Source organism: Falco peregrinus, chromosome 19 (assembly GCF_023634155.1).
Source record: "Falco peregrinus isolate bFalPer1 chromosome 19, bFalPer1.pri, whole genome shotgun sequence".
NCBI lineage: Eukaryota > Metazoa > Chordata > Aves > Falconiformes > Falconidae > Falco > Falco peregrinus.
The window spans coordinates 4,630,569-4,644,978 of NC_073740.1; the positions used below are offsets into that span (position 1 = coordinate 4,630,569).

At 58.2% G+C, this 14,410-nt stretch overlaps 6 protein-coding genes across 7 annotated transcripts; 3 read left to right on the plus strand and 3 right to left on the minus strand.

The window, feature by feature from the left end:
• Nucleotides 1-1,679: 1,679 nt before the first annotated feature.
• On the minus strand, nt 1,680-2,586 carry LOC129782840 (claw keratin-like). Its single transcript, XM_055791811.1, has 2 exons — nt 2,502-2,586; nt 1,680-2,394 (listed from the first exon to the last, which is right to left on the minus strand). Exon 2 carries the CDS (start codon nt 2,371-2,373, stop codon nt 2,020-2,022), a length of 354 nt encoding a protein of 117 aa, XP_055647786.1. The 5' UTR covers nt 2,374-2,394; nt 2,502-2,586; the 3' UTR covers nt 1,680-2,019.
• Nucleotides 2,587-3,858: 1,272 nt separating this feature from the next.
• Nucleotides 3,859-4,762, plus strand: LOC129782839 (claw keratin-like). The gene is made up of 2 exons (XM_055791810.1): nt 3,859-3,940; nt 4,048-4,762. Exon 2 carries the CDS (start codon nt 4,069-4,071, stop codon nt 4,420-4,422), a length of 354 nt encoding a protein of 117 aa, XP_055647785.1. The 5' UTR covers nt 3,859-3,940; nt 4,048-4,068; the 3' UTR covers nt 4,423-4,762.
• Nucleotides 4,763-6,701: 1,939 nt separating this feature from the next.
• Nucleotides 6,702-7,154, minus strand: LOC129782830 (claw keratin-like). Of its 2 annotated transcripts, XM_055791800.1 has the most exons (2): nt 6,830-7,154; nt 6,702-6,793 (listed from the first exon to the last, which is right to left on the minus strand). In XM_055791800.1, the coding sequence occupies exons 1-2, from the start codon at nt 7,152-7,154 to the stop codon at nt 6,702-6,704; spliced, it is 417 nt and encodes a 138-aa protein (XP_055647775.1). The 2 variants fall into 2 exon arrangements, with proteins under 2 accessions (XP_055647775.1, XP_055647774.1); XM_055791799.1 differs by having other exon boundaries at nt 6,702-7,154.
• A 1,774-nt stretch (nt 7,155-8,928) lies between these two features.
• LOC129782828 (claw keratin-like) lies at nt 8,929-9,594 on the plus strand. Its single transcript, XM_055791797.1, has 2 exons — nt 8,929-9,013; nt 9,121-9,594. The coding sequence occupies exon 2, from the start codon at nt 9,142-9,144 to the stop codon at nt 9,592-9,594; it is 453 nt and encodes a 150-aa protein (XP_055647772.1). The 5' UTR covers nt 8,929-9,013; nt 9,121-9,141.
• Nucleotides 9,595-11,524: 1,930 nt separating this feature from the next.
• On the minus strand, nt 11,525-12,218 carry LOC129782842 (claw keratin-like). Its single transcript, XM_055791814.1, has one exon. It carries the CDS (start codon nt 12,216-12,218, stop codon nt 11,865-11,867), a length of 354 nt encoding a protein of 117 aa, XP_055647789.1. The 3' UTR covers nt 11,525-11,864.
• Nucleotides 12,219-13,500: 1,282 nt separating this feature from the next.
• On the plus strand, nt 13,501-14,103 carry LOC129782837 (claw keratin-like). The gene is made up of 2 exons (XM_055791806.1): nt 13,501-13,585; nt 13,693-14,103. The coding sequence occupies exon 2, from the start codon at nt 13,714-13,716 to the stop codon at nt 14,101-14,103; it is 390 nt and encodes a 129-aa protein (XP_055647781.1). The 5' UTR covers nt 13,501-13,585; nt 13,693-13,713.
• Nucleotides 14,104-14,410: the final 307 nt, after the last annotated feature.

Genomic DNA, 14,410 nt, shown 5'->3' on the forward strand with positions numbered 1-14,410 from the left:
GCCCACTGCCAGGAGACAGGGGAAAGCCCCCACCAGTGCTTTGCTCTTGTCCCAACTCCCTCCTCCCCTGGAACTGCAATAAAATCTCTGTTGCATCGCAGTGTTGTCCCATGGTTGTTTTCTTCAACCTTCCTCTGTAGGCAACGCTCCCAGCAGCAGCCTTGGCTCCCCGGGCTGTCCTAGCCAGCTGCCACCCAGGGCCTCTGCAGGGTGACCTGCGGGAGCTGCCTCGCTTCCTCCTGCCGGCCCTTGGCAGCATGTCCCTCTGCCAGATGGTCACCTGCAGCCGGGGCCGTACGTGTCTTGTTCAACAACAGCTTCTCCCTCTCTGCCCTCCCTCTCTTCTCCACACTTTGGGCTCCTGTACTCTGCAGCACTGCAAACCTCCACCACCTCCTTTTCTTATTTTTCCTTCATCTTCCACTGCTGGTTGGACCCATGTTGGCCTCACCTTGCCACCACTGGTGGAGTAGAAGCTCTTCTCGGGATTCCCTGTGTCACCCACCTGCTACCTGTGGACACGCTGTGCCCAGGAATGACAGCAGAGCTTCCCACCACCCCCTGTTGTGCTACAAATTTGCTGGCCCATCCCTGCTCTTCCTCACACATGAGCCCACAAAGCAGCCCACGCTGCCACAGCCCGCCAAAGCCCCCAGCCTCAGCCGCTGTAAACGGGGTCACCAAACCCCACTCCCAGCACTGTTCCCTCAGCAGACACACAGGGGACACCTCCTCAGCCAGGAATGGGCAGATGGCTGAGACTCAGTGCAGGCTGACCTTGCCACATGGGAGGATGTGCACGTGCAGACAAATCCTCAAAGGCAAGATGAGATGTGCGAGCTTCTCTCCAGGCAGTGAGAAAAAAGAATGCCTGGGAAAAAAGAAAAAAATGCCATTTTGCTGCCTTCTTTCCCATCCCCTGTGTTGACAATTGCGGATGACACATCTTTCTTGGAGGTCAGCATCAGGGACCCAAGAGGTGTCCCACTGCCCTCCACAATGGCTGTGGCCAGAACCGTCTCTGCCCAAGAGCACCTTGCAGTGCAGGGATCACACCATGAGGAGACAGCTGGGGCAGAGAGGGACCTCAGGAAGGCAGGCAGCCCAACCTCCTCCACAAAGAGCTTTATGCTTCACGTGACTGCATGCTCGCGGCCTCTTCATGGCTCTGAGGAGAAACTTGGGAAAAGTTGCTGTGTGTGTCTTCCCTCATGCCAGTGCCCTCACCTCTAGCTGGGCACAGGCGCATGGTCAGCATCGGGCAGCAGCCCCGTCCATGCAGTGTTTGTGCCTCCACTTCCCTGGACCTCCAGAGGTGACCAACAACAAGCCAATGAAAGGAGGTAAGGCCTGGCGTGCTGGTTTTGCAGAGCATTGGGAAGAGCTTCTGCCAGTCACCTGTGGCACTTGCACGTATTCAAAGGGAGCTCTGGGAACGTGCTGTGCTTACGGCCGGTGGGAGAGCAGAGGAAGCTCAGTGCAATGTGCTGCACAAGACCCAGGTGGGACTGTCATCCTCAGCTGTAGCACCCGGAGCAAACTGCCCAAACGGTCCAGGGCATTACCGTGGGAGATTCAAGCAGCCCACGTGCCACGAGGTCTGGGGGAAGTGGGAAGGCGGAAGGAAGGGTGAAGAAAAAGCATCATGGGTCGACATTGTGATGCAACAGAGCTTTTATTGCAGTTCCAGGGGAGGAGGGAGCTGGGACAAGAGCAGAGTCCTGGCCAGGGCCTTCCCCTGTCTCCTGGCAGTGGGCAGAGCAACAACGAGCGTCAGCCGTGCCCCAGGAGCAGGCACCCAGCGCGGGTCACTGTCATCAGGGTGCAACAAGACGTGAAGGGATGCTCAAGCAGGGCAGCAAGAAAGGCAGAGTAAGGCCACAAGCACGCACAAGGCGTCCAAGCTCTGGGGCCCAGCTGTGCCAAAGCAATGTCCTTCCTTCCAGCGTTGTGTTGGGATGTGCCACGGCCTTTTCAGGTCCTCGTCTACTTCTGTGGCAGGATCAAGTGTTGTGGAGCTTAGCAGGGTCCACAGCTGCCCCTGAGGTATCCGCAGCCTCGGCCCCAACCACCGTATCCATAGCCCCCATAGCCCCCATAGCCCCCATAGCCCCCATAGCCTCCAAAACCACCACGGCCTCCAAAAGTGCCGCCGTAGCCTCCGCCAACACCGGGAGCACCCGCTGAGCCAACAACACTGTGCTGCGGGAAGGAGCTGAGGATGGGCCCGGGGAAGGTGATCACCGCAGGTGGCGGCTGGATCACCACCGTGGAGTCAGGGCACTGCCGCACGCAGGGCTCGTTGCAGGTGTCAGCCAGCGGGGCCGGGGCGGCCACCCCACAGGAGGTGTTGCACAGGCTGGTGCAGGACATCTTTCAGGCAGGCAAGGAGTCCTGGCAAAGACACCAGGGATTAGGCACAGGTGCGGGGAAGGGGCTGTATCGAGGGAGGGAGGGAGGCAGGGAGAGATCCCCAAGGGGCTTCCAGGAGCTGGACTTACCCTGTTGATCAGGAGAGTCAAGCAAAGCCGAGTGGATAGAGGGCTGTGAAGCCCTCAGCTCTTTTATACACGTCCCAGGCTGCCCGGGGCATTGGCCACGGGGGGTTGGTGGTTGAAACCCCACGTAATCATGAGACGCAGCACACAGCTTCATGACACAGAAAGTGATGCGAGAGAATTATATGCCGCCTCACTGGGGGCACTGGCATGCAAGCGTGCCCTGGAGAGGACAGGGGTGATGGGAGGGACACACTATGATACATCAGTACATGAAAGACACGGCACGGCTGTTGTAGCTGAACCAGCGGCACCAATAAACCCCGATCTATCCCTAATCCCCCGCATTGCTTACGTGCCAGAGTCCTGAGCGTTTCGCAGATGTGCTTTGCAATCCTGTGCGCACCATCATGCCTGTCATTACCTCCCTTTTACAAGGCGGTAAGCAGAGGCATGGGGACGCTGGGCAAAGGGAGAAGCCATTCCAGACACTCGGAGTGACTCGCAAATGCCCACCATCTCCCAGTGCCCATGAGCGCTGGGCGCCTTCTGGGGCAACAGGTCAGGAGCTCCCTGAAGCCTCAGCCACCTCCATGCCCCGGCTCCAGAGGGTCTATGTGGTGCTCACCGATGAACGGCCATGCAGAGGGTGGGGGGCACTCTTTGCTGAGCGGCTCAAAGACCCATTCGTGTGGGGCCTCAAAACAAAGGTGGGTGGGGGGCAATGTGATCAGGCGGCAAGGTCCTGTGTGACAGGGGACATGCACAGGGGAGGTGCAGGGCAGGAGGGGACCAGGACACTCTCAGCTTCCTTGGCCATGTCTTTGTAAGCGTGGTCCTCCTCAAGGCCTCTCTGGAGGGACTCGATTGCTCAGCTGGGTGTTGGGGGCTGGGCCAGGAGATTTGGGCCGAGCAGCCACTGAGAGCCAGGCTGCACGTGGCAAAGTTCCCCACAGGCCCAGGCACACTGGGGACTCGTGGCCATGGGTGCCTGGCTGGGCTGCTGCTGAGCGCGTTGTCTGCAGGAGCAGCAGCCTGGTGTGCTAGCGTTGGACACAGCAATATTCTGCAAGGTTCAGCACATTGCCACGTAAGCAATGCGGGGGATTAGGGATAGATCGGGGTTTATTGGTACCCGCCGGTTCAGCTACAACAGCCGTGCCGTGTCTTTCATGTAATGGCGTGTCATCGTTTGTCCCTCCCATCACCCCTGTCCTCTCCAGGGCACGCTTGCATGCCAGTGCCCCCAGTGAGGCGGCATATAATTCTCTCGCATCACTTTCTGTGTCATGAAGCTGTGTGCTGCGTCTCACGATTACGTGGGGTTTCAACCACCAACCCCCGTGGCCAATGCCCCGGGCAGCCTGGGACGTGTATAAAAGAGCTGAGGGCTTCACAGCCCTCTATCCACTCGGCTTTGCTTGACTCTCCTGATCAACAGGGTAAGTCCAGCTCCTGGAAGCCCCTTGGGGATCTCTCCCTGCCTCCCTCCCTCCCTCGATACAGCCCCTTCCCCGCACCTGTGCCTAATCCCTGGTGTCTTTGCCAGGACTCCTTGCCTGCCTGAAAGATGTCCTGCACCAGCCTGTGCAACACCTCCTGTGGGGTGGCCGCCCCGGCCCCGCTGGCTGACACCTGCAACGAGCCCTGCGTGCGGCAGTGCCCTGACTCCACGGTGGTGATCCAGCCGCCACCCTCGGTGATCACCTTCCCCGGGCCCATCCTCAGCTCCTTCCCGCAGCAGAGTGTTGTTGGCTCAGCGGGTGCTCCCGGTGTTGGCGGAGGCTACGGTGGCACTTTTGGAGGCCGTGGTGGTTTTGGAGGCTATGGGGGCTATGGGGGCTATGGGGGCTATGGGGGCTATGGATACGGTGGTTGGGGCCGAGGCTGCGGATACCTCAGGGGCAGCTGTGGACCCTGCTAAGCTCCACAACACTTGATCCTGCCACAGAAGTAGACGAGGACCTGAAAAGGCCGTGGCACATCCCAACACAACGCTGGAAGGAAGGACATTGCTTTGGCACAGCTGGGCCCCAGAGCTTGGACGCCTTGTGCGTGCTTGTGGCCTTACTCTGCCTTTCTTGCTGCCCTGCTTGAGCATCCCTTCACGTCTTGTTGCACCCTGATGACAGTGACCCGCGCTGGGTGCCTGCTCCTGGGGCACGGCTGACGCTCGTTGTTGCTCTGCCCACTGCCAGGAGACAGGGGAAGGCCCTGGCCAGGACTCTGCTCTTGTCCCAGCTCCCTCCTCCCCTGGAACTGCAATAAAAGCTCTGTTGCATCACAATGTCGACCCATGATGCTTTTTCTTCACCCTTCCTTCCGCCTTCCCACTTCCCCCAGACCTCGTGGCACGTGGGCTGCTTGAATCTCCCACGGTAATGCCCTGGACCGTTTGGGCAGTTTGCTCCGGGTGCTACAGCTGAGGATGACAGTCCCACCTGGGTCTTGTGCAGCACATTGCACTGAGCTTCCTCTGCTCTCCCACCGGCCGTAAGCACAGCACGTTCCCAGAGCTCCCTTTGAATACGTGCAAGTGCCACAGGTGACTGGCAGAAGCTCTTCCCAATGCTCTGCAAAACCAGCACGCCAGGCCTTACCTCCTTTCATTGGCTTGTTGTTGGTCACCTCTGGAGGTCCAGGGAAGTGGAGGCACAAACACTGCATGGACGGGGCTGCTGCCCGATGCTGACCATGCGCCTGTGCCCAGCTAGAGGTGAGGGCACTGGCATGAGGGAAGACACACACAGCAACTTTTCCCAAGTTTCTCCTCAGAGCCATGAAGAGGCCGCGAGCATGCAGTCACGTGAAGCATAAAGCTCTTTGTGGAGGAGGTTGGGCTGCCTGCCTTCCTGAGGTCCCTCTCTGCCCCAGCTGTCTCCTCATGGTGTGATCCCTGCACTGCAAGGTGCTCTTGGGCAGAGACGGTTCTGGCCACAGCCATTGTGGAGGGCAGTGGGACACCTCTTGGGTCCCTGATGCTGACCTCCAAGAAAGATGTGTCATCCGCAATTGTCAACACAGGGGATGGGAAAGAAGGCAGCAAAATGGCATTTTTTTCTTTTTTCCCAGGCATTCTCTTTTCTCACTGCCTGGAGAGAAGCTTGCACATCTCATCTTGCCTTTGAGGATTTGTCTGCACGTGCACATCCTCCCATGTGGCAAGGTCAGCCTGCACTGAGTCTCAGCCATCTGCCCATTCCTGGCTGAGGAGGTGTCCCCTGTGTGTCTGCTGAGGAACAGTGCTGGGAGTGGGGTTTGGTGACCCCGTTTACAGCGGCTGAGGCTGGGGGCTTTGGCGGGCTGTGGCAGCGTGGGCTGCTTTGTGGGCTCATGTGTGAGGAAGAGCAGGGATGGGCCAGCAAATTTGTAGCACAACAGGGGGTGGTGGGAAGCTCTGCTGTCATTCCTGGGCACAGCGTGTCCACAGGTAGCAGGTGGGTGACACAGGGAATCCCGAGAAGAGCTTCTACTCCACCAGTGGTGGCAAGGTGAGGCCAACATGGGTCCAACCAGCAGTGGAAGATGGAGGAAAAATAAGAAAAGGAGGTGGTGGAGGTTTGCAGTGCTGCAGAGTACAGGAGCCCAAAGTGTGGAGAAGAGAGGGAGGGCAGAGAGGGAGAAGCTGTTGTTGAACAAGACACGTACGGCCCCGGCTGCAGGTGACCATCTGGCAGAGGGACATGCTGCCAAGGGCCGGCAGGAGGAAGCGAGGCAGCTCCCGCAGGTCACCCTGCAGAGGCCCTGGGTGGCAGCTGGCTAGGACAGCCCGGGGAGCCAAGGCTGCTGCTGGGAGCGTTGCCTACAGAGGAAGGTTGAAGAAAACAACCATGGGACAACACTGCGATGCAACAGAGATTTTATTGCAGTTCCAGGGGAGGAGGGAGTTGGGACAAGAGCAAAGCACTGGTGGGGGCTTTCCCCTGTCTCCTGGCAGTGGGCAGAGCAACAACGAGCATCAGCCGTGCCACAGGAGCAGGCACCCAGCATGATGCTGCGTTGTCCAAGAGCAGCAAGTCTTGAAGGGATGCTCAAGCAGGGCAGCAAGAAAGGCAGAGTGGGCCCCACACATGCACGAGGCATCCAAGCTCTGGGGCCCAGCTGTGCCAAAGCAATGTCCTTCCTTCAGGTGTTGTGTTGGGATGTGCCATGGTCTTTTCAGGTCCTCGTCTTCTTCTGTGGCCGGGTCAAGTGTTGTGGAGCTTAGCAGGGTCCACAGTTGCCATTGAGGTACCTGTGGCCTCGGCCCCAGCTCCCATATCCACAACCGCCAAATCCTCCATAGCCCCCATAACCTCCATAGCCCCCACAGCTCCCATAGCCTCCATAGCCCCCGTAGCCCCAAAGGCCTCCATAGCCCCCATAGCCTCCATAGCCCCCGTAGCCCCCATAGCCTCCATAGCCTCCAAAACCACCACGGCCTCCAAAAGTGCCGCCGTAGCCTCCGCCAACACCGGGAGCTCCCGCTGAGCCAACAACACTCTGCTGCGGGAAGGAGCTGAGGATGGGCCCGGGGAAGGTGATCACCGAGGGTGGCGGCTGGATCACCACCGTGGAGTCAGGGCACTGCCGCACACAGGGCTCGTTGCAGGTGTCAGCCAGCGGGGCCGGGGCGGCCACCCCACAGGAGGTGTTGCACAGGCTGGTGCAGGACATCCTTGTGTTCAGCAGGTGATGCTGCAAGAAAGGACAGAGCTCCGGGTCAGTGTCAGGCCCAATCCCGAAACCCTCCTGTCTCTCTCACACTTGGAACCTGTGTCCCAGGACAGGCTCTGGATCCTCTCCGGCAGTCACAGCAAGAAGAGGCTCCACAGTTCAAATGCTGGTATAAACCAGTGTTTGCCATGGTGCGCCCTGGGCCTGGCTTGACCAAAGGGAACAGAAAATCTCCCTCAACCAAAGCAAATGGAAAATAAACATCTCCCAAAGGATTTGAGTCTCTTGGTGTACTCAGAGCATTGTACCCACAAGGTTAAATTCCCATCCTTTCCATAGCTCTGAAACAGCACGATCCCATCCTTACTATGCCCGATGAAAGCGTGGTGGAGCCCCAAGCAAACGATGCCTCAGGAAAGCCACTGCTGAGGAAGGAAAGAGGGAGGTAAGACTTGCACTTACCACAGTGATCAGAGAGGCAAGTGGGAGAAGATGGATAGCCAGCTGTGAAGCCCTCAGCTCTTATATACATGTCACCGACTGACTGAGGAATCGCCCAAGGCGTGGTGGTAATAACCCCATGTAATCATGAGATCAAGCGGACAAAATTCATGACATAAATAGCGATATGAGATAATTAAGTGCCTCCTCATTGGGGACACTGGAACACAAATGTGCCCCGGAGAAAAAAGAGGTAATGGGAGGGACAGGACATGACACATCATTACATCAAAGACAAGGCGTTACTGTAGCTGAACTCGCGGCACCAATAAACCCCAATCTGTCCCTAATCCTCCACTTTGCTTGCACAGAAGAATTCTGGGCATCTTGCAGAAGATTGCTGTTCCCAACCACGCCACACTCAGCACAGCAGAGCCAGGCGCCCATGGCCGGCAGTGCCCAGCGTGCCTCTGCCTGTGCCTGTGGGGAGCACGGCCACGTGCAGCCTGGCTCTGGGTGGGCGCTCGGCCAGCCTCTCCTGGCACAGCCCTCAATGTCCCGCTGAGTAATTGAGCTCCTCCAGAGAGGGCTTGGCGAGAACCGTGCTCACAGGCATGAGGCTGAAGGAGCTGACACTGACATGGTCCCTTTGATGCCCTTCTTCTCCTCCGTATATGCCCCCCACATTCAGAGGTCTCCATGCTCTATCCTACTGCCATGCCCACTGCATCTCAACCAGCCTCTGTGCGCTTGAGGTTTTGCTATGCGTGGGACCGGTCCCCTCTACTCTTTGCATGGCTGTCAAGTGAATCCAGGACCTTAATACCTCTACAGCCTTAGAGGTGGGCAATTAACAGCGATATCTGTGGACCCCATGACAATGAGATGCTGTTGCTGGCATTCAGAGATGGTGGAAATTTGGAAGTCACTTCAAGCGTGTGGAAGGGCTTCTCCATGTGCCCAGCGTCCCGGTTCCTCTGTTTACCAGTCTGTAAGAGAAAGGTAATGACAGACGTGACTGCTATGCCCAGGATTGCAAAGCACTTCTGCAAGATGCTTACGACTTATCTACACAGGGAGCTTGAGGATTAGGGAGAGATTGAGGCTTATTGTGATGCGAGTTCGGCTACAGCAGCGCGTACTCTTTCATGTAATGATGTCTCACGACAAATCCCTCCCATCACACGTATGCTTTGCAAGGCACGTTTGTACACAAATGTCCCTAGCGAGGCGGCATATAACACTCCCAGCATCATTATCTTTACGATGAAGATTGTGTGGTTGACCTCATGATTATGTGGGGTTTCAACCACCACCCCGTGACCACTGCCCCGGGCAGCCTGGGACGTGTATAAAAGAGCTGAGGGCTTCACAGCCCTCTATCCACTCGGCTTTGCTTGACTCTCCTGATCAACAGGGTAAGTCCAGCTCCTGGAAGCCCCTTGGGGATCTCTCCCTGCCTCCCTCCCTCCCTCGATACAGCCCCTTCCCCGCACCTGTGCCTAATCCCTGGTGTCTTTGCCAGGACTCCTTGCCTGCCTGAAAGATGTCCTGCACCAGCCTGTGCAACACCTCCTGTGGGGTGGCCGCCCCGGCCCCGCTGGCTGACACCTGCAACGAGCCCTGCGTGCGGCAGTGCCCTGACTCCACGGTGGTGATCCAGCCGCCACCTGCGGTGATCACCTTCCCCGGGCCCATCCTCAGCTCCTTCCCGCAGCAGAGTGTTGTTGGCTCAGCGGGAGCTCCCGGTGTTGGCGGAGGCTACGGCGGCACTTTTGGAGGCCGTGGTGGTTTTGGAGGCTATGGAGGCTATGGGGGCTACGGGGGCTATGGGGGCTATGGGGGCTATGGAGGCCTTTGGGGCTACGGGGGCTATGGAGGCTATGGGAGCTGTGGGGGCTATGGAGGTTATGGGGGCTATGGAGGATTTGGCGGTTGTGGATATGGGAGCTGGGGCCGAGGCCACAGGTACCTCAATGGCAACTGTGGACCCTGCTAAGCTCCACAACACTTGACCCGGCCACAGAAGAAGACGAGGACCTGAAAAGACCATGGCACATCCCAACACAACACCTGAAGGAAGGACATTGCTTTGGCACAGCTGGGCCCCAGAGCTTGGACGCCTTGTGCGTGCTTGTGGCCTTACTCTGCCTTTCTTGCTGCCCTGCTTGAGCATCCCTTCACGTCTTGTTGCACCCTGATGACAGTGACCCGCGCTGGGTGCCTGCTCCTGGGGCACGGCTGACGCTCGTTGTTGCTCTGCCCACTGCCAGGAGACAGGGGAAAGCCCCCACCAGTGCTTTGCTCTTGTCCCAACTCCCTCCTCCCCTGGAACTGCAATAAAAGCTCTGTTGCATCACAATCTTGACCCATGGTTGTTTTTCTACTTCCGTATTCTAGAAGCAATGCATTTAGCGGCATCCTTGGCTCCCTGGGCTTTCCTGTCAGTGACTCTGCAGCGTGACCTGCGGGAGCTGCCTCGCTTCCTCCTGCCGGCCCTTGGCAGCATGTCCCTCTGCCAGATGGTCACCTGCAGCCGGGGCCGTACGTGTCTTGTTCAACAACAGCTTCTCCCTCTCTGCCCTCCCTCTCTTCTCCACACTTTGGGCTCCTGTACTCTGCAGCACTGCAAACCTCCACCACCTCCTTTTCTTATTTTTCCTCCATCTTCCACTGCTGGTTGGACCCATGTTGGCCTCACCTTGCCACCACTGGTGGAGTAGAAGCTCTTCTCGGGATTCCCTGTGTCACCCACCTGCTACCTGTGGACACGCTGTGCCCAGGAATGACAGCAGAGCTTCCCACCACCCCCTGTTGTGCTACAAATTTGCTGGCCCATCCCTGCTCTTCCTCACACATGAGCCCACAAAGCAGCCCACGCTGCCACAGCCCGCCAAAGCCCCCAGCCTCAGCCGCTGTAAACGGGGTCACCAAACCCCACTCCCAGCACTGTTCCCTCAGCAGACACACAGGGGACACCTCCTCAGCCAGGAATGGGCAGATGGCTGAGACTCAGTGCAGGCTGACCTTGCCACATGGGAGGATGTGCACGTGCAGACAAATCCTCAAAGGCAAGATGAGATGTGCAAGCTTCTCTCCAGGCAGTGAGAAAAGAGAATGCCTGGGAAAAAAGAAAAAAATGCCATTTTGCTGCCTTCTTTCCCATCCCCTGTGTTGACAATTGCGGATGACACATCTTTCTTGGAGGTCAGCATCAGGGACCCAAGAGGTGTCCCACTGCCCTCCACAATGGCTGTGGCCAGAACCGTCTCTGCCCAAGAGCACCTTGCAGTGCAGGGATCACACCATGAGGAGACAGCTGGGGCAGAGAGGGACCTCAGGAAGGCAGGCAGCCCAACCTCCTCCACAAAGAGCTTTATGCTTCACGTGACTGCATGCTCGCGGCCTCTTCATGGCTCTGAGGAGAAACTTGGGAAAAGTTGCTGTGTGTGTCTTCCCTCATGCCAGTGCCCTCACCTCTAGCTGGGCACAGGCGCATGGTCAGCATCGGGCAGCAGCCCCGTCCATGCAGTGTTTGTGCCTCCACTTCCCTGGACCTCCAGAGGTGACCAACAACAAGCCAATGAAAGGAGGTAAGGCCTGGCGTGCTGGTTTTGCAGAGCATTGGGAAGAGCTTCTGCCAGTCACCTGTGGCACTTGCACGTATTCAAAGGGAGCTCTGGGAACGTGCTGTGCTTACGGCCGGTGGGAGAGCAGAGGAAGCTCAGTGCAATGTGCTGCACAAGACCCAGGTGGGACTGTCATCCTCAGCTGTAGCACCCGGAGCAAACTGCCCAAACGGTCCAGGGCATTACCGTGGGAGATTCAAGCAGCCCACGTGCCACGAGGTCTGGGGGAAGTGGGAAGGCGGAAGGAAGGGTGAAGAAAAAGCATCATGGGTCGACATTGTGATGCAACAGAGCTTTTATTGCAGTTCCAGGGGAGGAGGGAGCTGGGACAAGAGCAGAGTCCTGGCCAGGGCCTTCCCCTGTCTCCTGGCAGTGGGCAGAGCAACAACGAGCGTCAGCCGTGCCCCAGGAGCAGGCACCCAGCGCGGGTCACTGTCATCAGGGTGCAACAAGACGTGAAGGGATGCTCAAGCAGGGCAGCAAGAAAGGCAGAGTAAGGCCACAAGCACGCACAAGGCGTCCAAGCTCTGGGGCCCAGCTGTGCCAAAGCAATGTCCTTCCTTCCAGCGTTGTGTTGGGATGTGCCACGGCCTTTTCAGGTCCTCGTCTACTTCTGTGGCAGGATCAAGTGTTGTGGAGCTTAGCAGGGTCCACAGCTGCCCCTGAGGTATCCGCAGCCTCGGCCCCAACCACCGTATCCATAGCCCCCATAGCCCCCATAGCCCCCATAGCCCCCATAGCCTCCAAAACCACCACGGCCTCCAAAAGTGCCGCCGTAGCCTCCGCCAACACCGGGAGCTCCCGCTGAGCCAACAACACTGTGCTGCGGGAAGGAGCTGAGGATGGGTCCAGGGTATGTGATCACCGCAGGTGGCGGCTGGATCACCACCGTGGAGTCAGGGCACTGCCGCACGCAGGGCTCGTTGCAGGTGTCAGCCAGCGGGGCCGGGGCGGCCACCCCACAGGAGGTGTTGCACAGGCTGGTGCAGGACATCCTTGTGTTCAGCAGGCGATGCTGCAAGACAGGCAGAGCTTGTCTTAACATTTACATGCTGGCATGGACAGGGCTCTAATGTGCTCCCAGGCGGGCTCGGGCCCTGGTACACATCCCTCCAGCACCATCTTCATGATGCCTCCAGCTTGCTCCCACAAGCAAGCATCGCACTCATTCACTCTCCACCACCACTTGCACCTGGCCCAGACAAAGTCACCCATCCTACAGCACTCTGGCACTAGGGCCACCCATGTGTCCCACAAGGTGGTCATAAGCGTTGCCTTGTCATCCTGGCCAGACTGCACGTCTCAGCCAGGCAGCAGCAAGGACCTTTCTCATCCCCAGCTCAGTAGCACCAACAGCACCCAGGCTGGGTCCTGCCTGGGCTGTGCGCTCTGTGGGCTGGCGCCAGGAACACGCTGGAGCTCACCGAGGATCACAAGTCAAGGCAGCTGGGATGTGAAGTGAGGGAAGCCTGGGGCCGCAGCAGCTTTTATGTCTTGCCACAGCCCTGGCGCAGGAACCTTTGCAGAAAAATCTGCCCTGAGGGTGCAGGGTGATGCTTGGCGTCCTCTGCACCACCAGCATGCCTCACAGCTTGGGATTACCAATGCCAGCCCCTGCTGGGTGCCATGAAGCAGCCACTACCCTCAGTGAAGTAGCGTGAGGTACGGCACCATGGGGTTTTCCCCAAGCCCTCCTAGAGGACCTCAGTCACTCAGCCGGGCTGTATGTGCCCGATTCTCCACTAGCACGCCCACATCAGGCAGCCTATTCTTTGCTTTTTGATAAAGGGCACACATGATCCCCCAAACACCCCGAAGGGTCCAGAGATGTCCAAGGCTTAGGGATGACCCTAGCCGCTGTAAGGGGCCAGCACTGGGAGATGGTGGGCACTTACAAGCCACCTCAAGCAGGTCAGATGGCTGCTGACTTGGCCAATCTTCCAAAGCCTCTGTTCACCAGCTTGTAAAGGGAGGTAATGACAGGCGTGACGACTGTGCCCAGGACTCTGACACGTAAGCAATGCGGGGGATTAGGGACTGATTGGAGTTTATTGGTGTCACACATTCAGCTATAGCAGCTCCTTGTCTTTCATGTACTGATGTATCATAGTGTGTCCCTCCCATCACCCCTGTCCTCTCCAGGGCACGCTTGCATGCCAGTGCCCCCCGTGAGGCGGCATATAATTCTCTCACATCACTTTCTGTGTCATGAAGCTGTGTGCTACGTCTCATGATTACGTGGGGTTTCAACCACCAACCCCCGTGGCCAATGCCCCGGGCAGCCTGGGACGTGTATAAAAGAGCTGAGGGCTTCACAGCCCTCTATCCACTCGGCTTTGCTTGACTCTCCTGATCAACAGGGTAAGTCCAGCTCCTGGAAGCCCCTTGGGGATCTCTCCCTGCCTCCCTCCCTCCCTCGATACAGCCCCTTCCCCGCACCTGTGCCTAATCCCTGGTGTCTTTGCCAGGACTCCTTGCCTGCCTGAAAGATGTCCTGCACCAGCCTGTGCAACACCTCCTGTGGGGTGGCCGCCCCGGCCCCGCTGGCTGACACCTGCAACGAGCCCTGCGTGCGGCAGTGCCCTGACTCCACGGTGGTGATCCAGCCGCCACCTGCGGTGATCACCTTCCCCGGGCCCATCCTCAGCTCCTTCCCGCAGCAGAGTGTTGTTGGCTCAGCGGGAGCTCCCGGTGTTGGCGGAGGCTACGGCGGCACTTTTGGAGGCCGTGGTGGTTTTGGAGGCTATGGAGGCTATGGGGGCTACGGGGGCTATGGGGGCTATGGGGGTTATGGGGGCTATGGTGGCTATGGCGGTTGTGGATATGGTGGTTGGGGCCGAGGCCATAGGTACCTCAATGGGAACTGTGGACCCTGCTAAGCCCCAAATATCCACAGAGTTCAGTGCCACATCTGCCCTGGGTCTCCACACATCGCACCTCTCGTCTTCTACCACCAGATGCAGAGCAGAGCTTGCAGCCCCTCTTTAGGCTGTGGCAAAGCAGCTACTGGGTCTGTATGGTCTTTGCTTATTTGCACAGAGTAACCTTGCAGATCTTATGCTGGCAACTTTAGGGCTTCCAAGTCTCCCCTCCTACCTGCAACACAACAAAGCTGTAGTCTTCCTCGGATGAGAGTCTCCCCGGTTCTGCCAGGCTGTAAGACTCCCAGCCTGAAACACAAGAGGG